This window comes from Penaeus monodon, chromosome 22, assembly GCF_015228065.2.
Source record: "Penaeus monodon isolate SGIC_2016 chromosome 22, NSTDA_Pmon_1, whole genome shotgun sequence".
Taxonomy (NCBI): domain Eukaryota; kingdom Metazoa; phylum Arthropoda; class Malacostraca; order Decapoda; family Penaeidae; genus Penaeus; species Penaeus monodon.
The window spans coordinates 25,643,834-25,644,524 of NC_051407.1; the positions used below are offsets into that span (position 1 = coordinate 25,643,834).

The following is a 691-nucleotide window of genomic DNA, read 5'->3' on the forward strand; positions in this document are numbered from 1 at the left end:
GGGTGCCTTTTGGAGGTCGCGTTGTAAACTGGGTTGATGATTTGGGATGGGTAAGTGGACTGTACATGTGGTCGGGACCGTGATCAGGAGAGTATGTTGGTAAACCAGTTAGATTTAGGGAGGCTACTGGATTGAGGGGCAAGCCTAAATTTCCATTTGTTTTCTTAAAATTTAATTTACGACAAGATTTTTTTTAATTATTGATATTTGAGATGGCCTTTACAAAGCTTTCTCGTTATTGGTTGTTGCTTGGAGAAACATCTGATTATCTAGTACTGGAGGTTTTCTTAATGGTCCTTTTTGTATTTTGTTCTTTGACTTGGAATTACAAAACCGGTTTGCCAAAATACGTTTGAATCACAAGCAACTTCAAATATCTGGCTTTCATCTCTCCAGAAACTTCTTTATTGCCAAGGTCATCTTCCAAATACAAGGTAAATTAAAGAAGCATTACAGCAGCTATTATGTATTTCTGTTTACCAGTTGGATCCATCAGCTGCGCCTCCCCAGTCATCACCAGTTCCAGTAACTGGTGCAGCAGCCCAATCATCACCCTGAAAATAATGGAGATTAACCCACTATAATAAACAGTAGATTGCTATTTCATAAGATGCAGGGAATGAAAGCTTTCCTGTAAAGCACACAAAGAAAACATGTTTAACCTTTCATATAAACACTTACAGTCTGACCC

General features: G+C 38.5%; 1 protein-coding gene across 1 annotated transcript in view; it reads right to left on the reverse strand.

Moving 5' to 3' along the window:
* Positions 1-450: 450 nt before the first annotated feature.
* The window catches only part of LOC119587043 (40S ribosomal protein SA-like), a gene marked incomplete in the record, with an annotated part of 12,610 nt that continues 12,369 nt past the window's right edge, over positions 451-691 (reverse strand). The window contains 1 exon segment of the mRNA XM_037935791.1: positions 451-554. Coding sequence (XP_037791719.1) covers positions 477-554 — 78 coding nt within the window.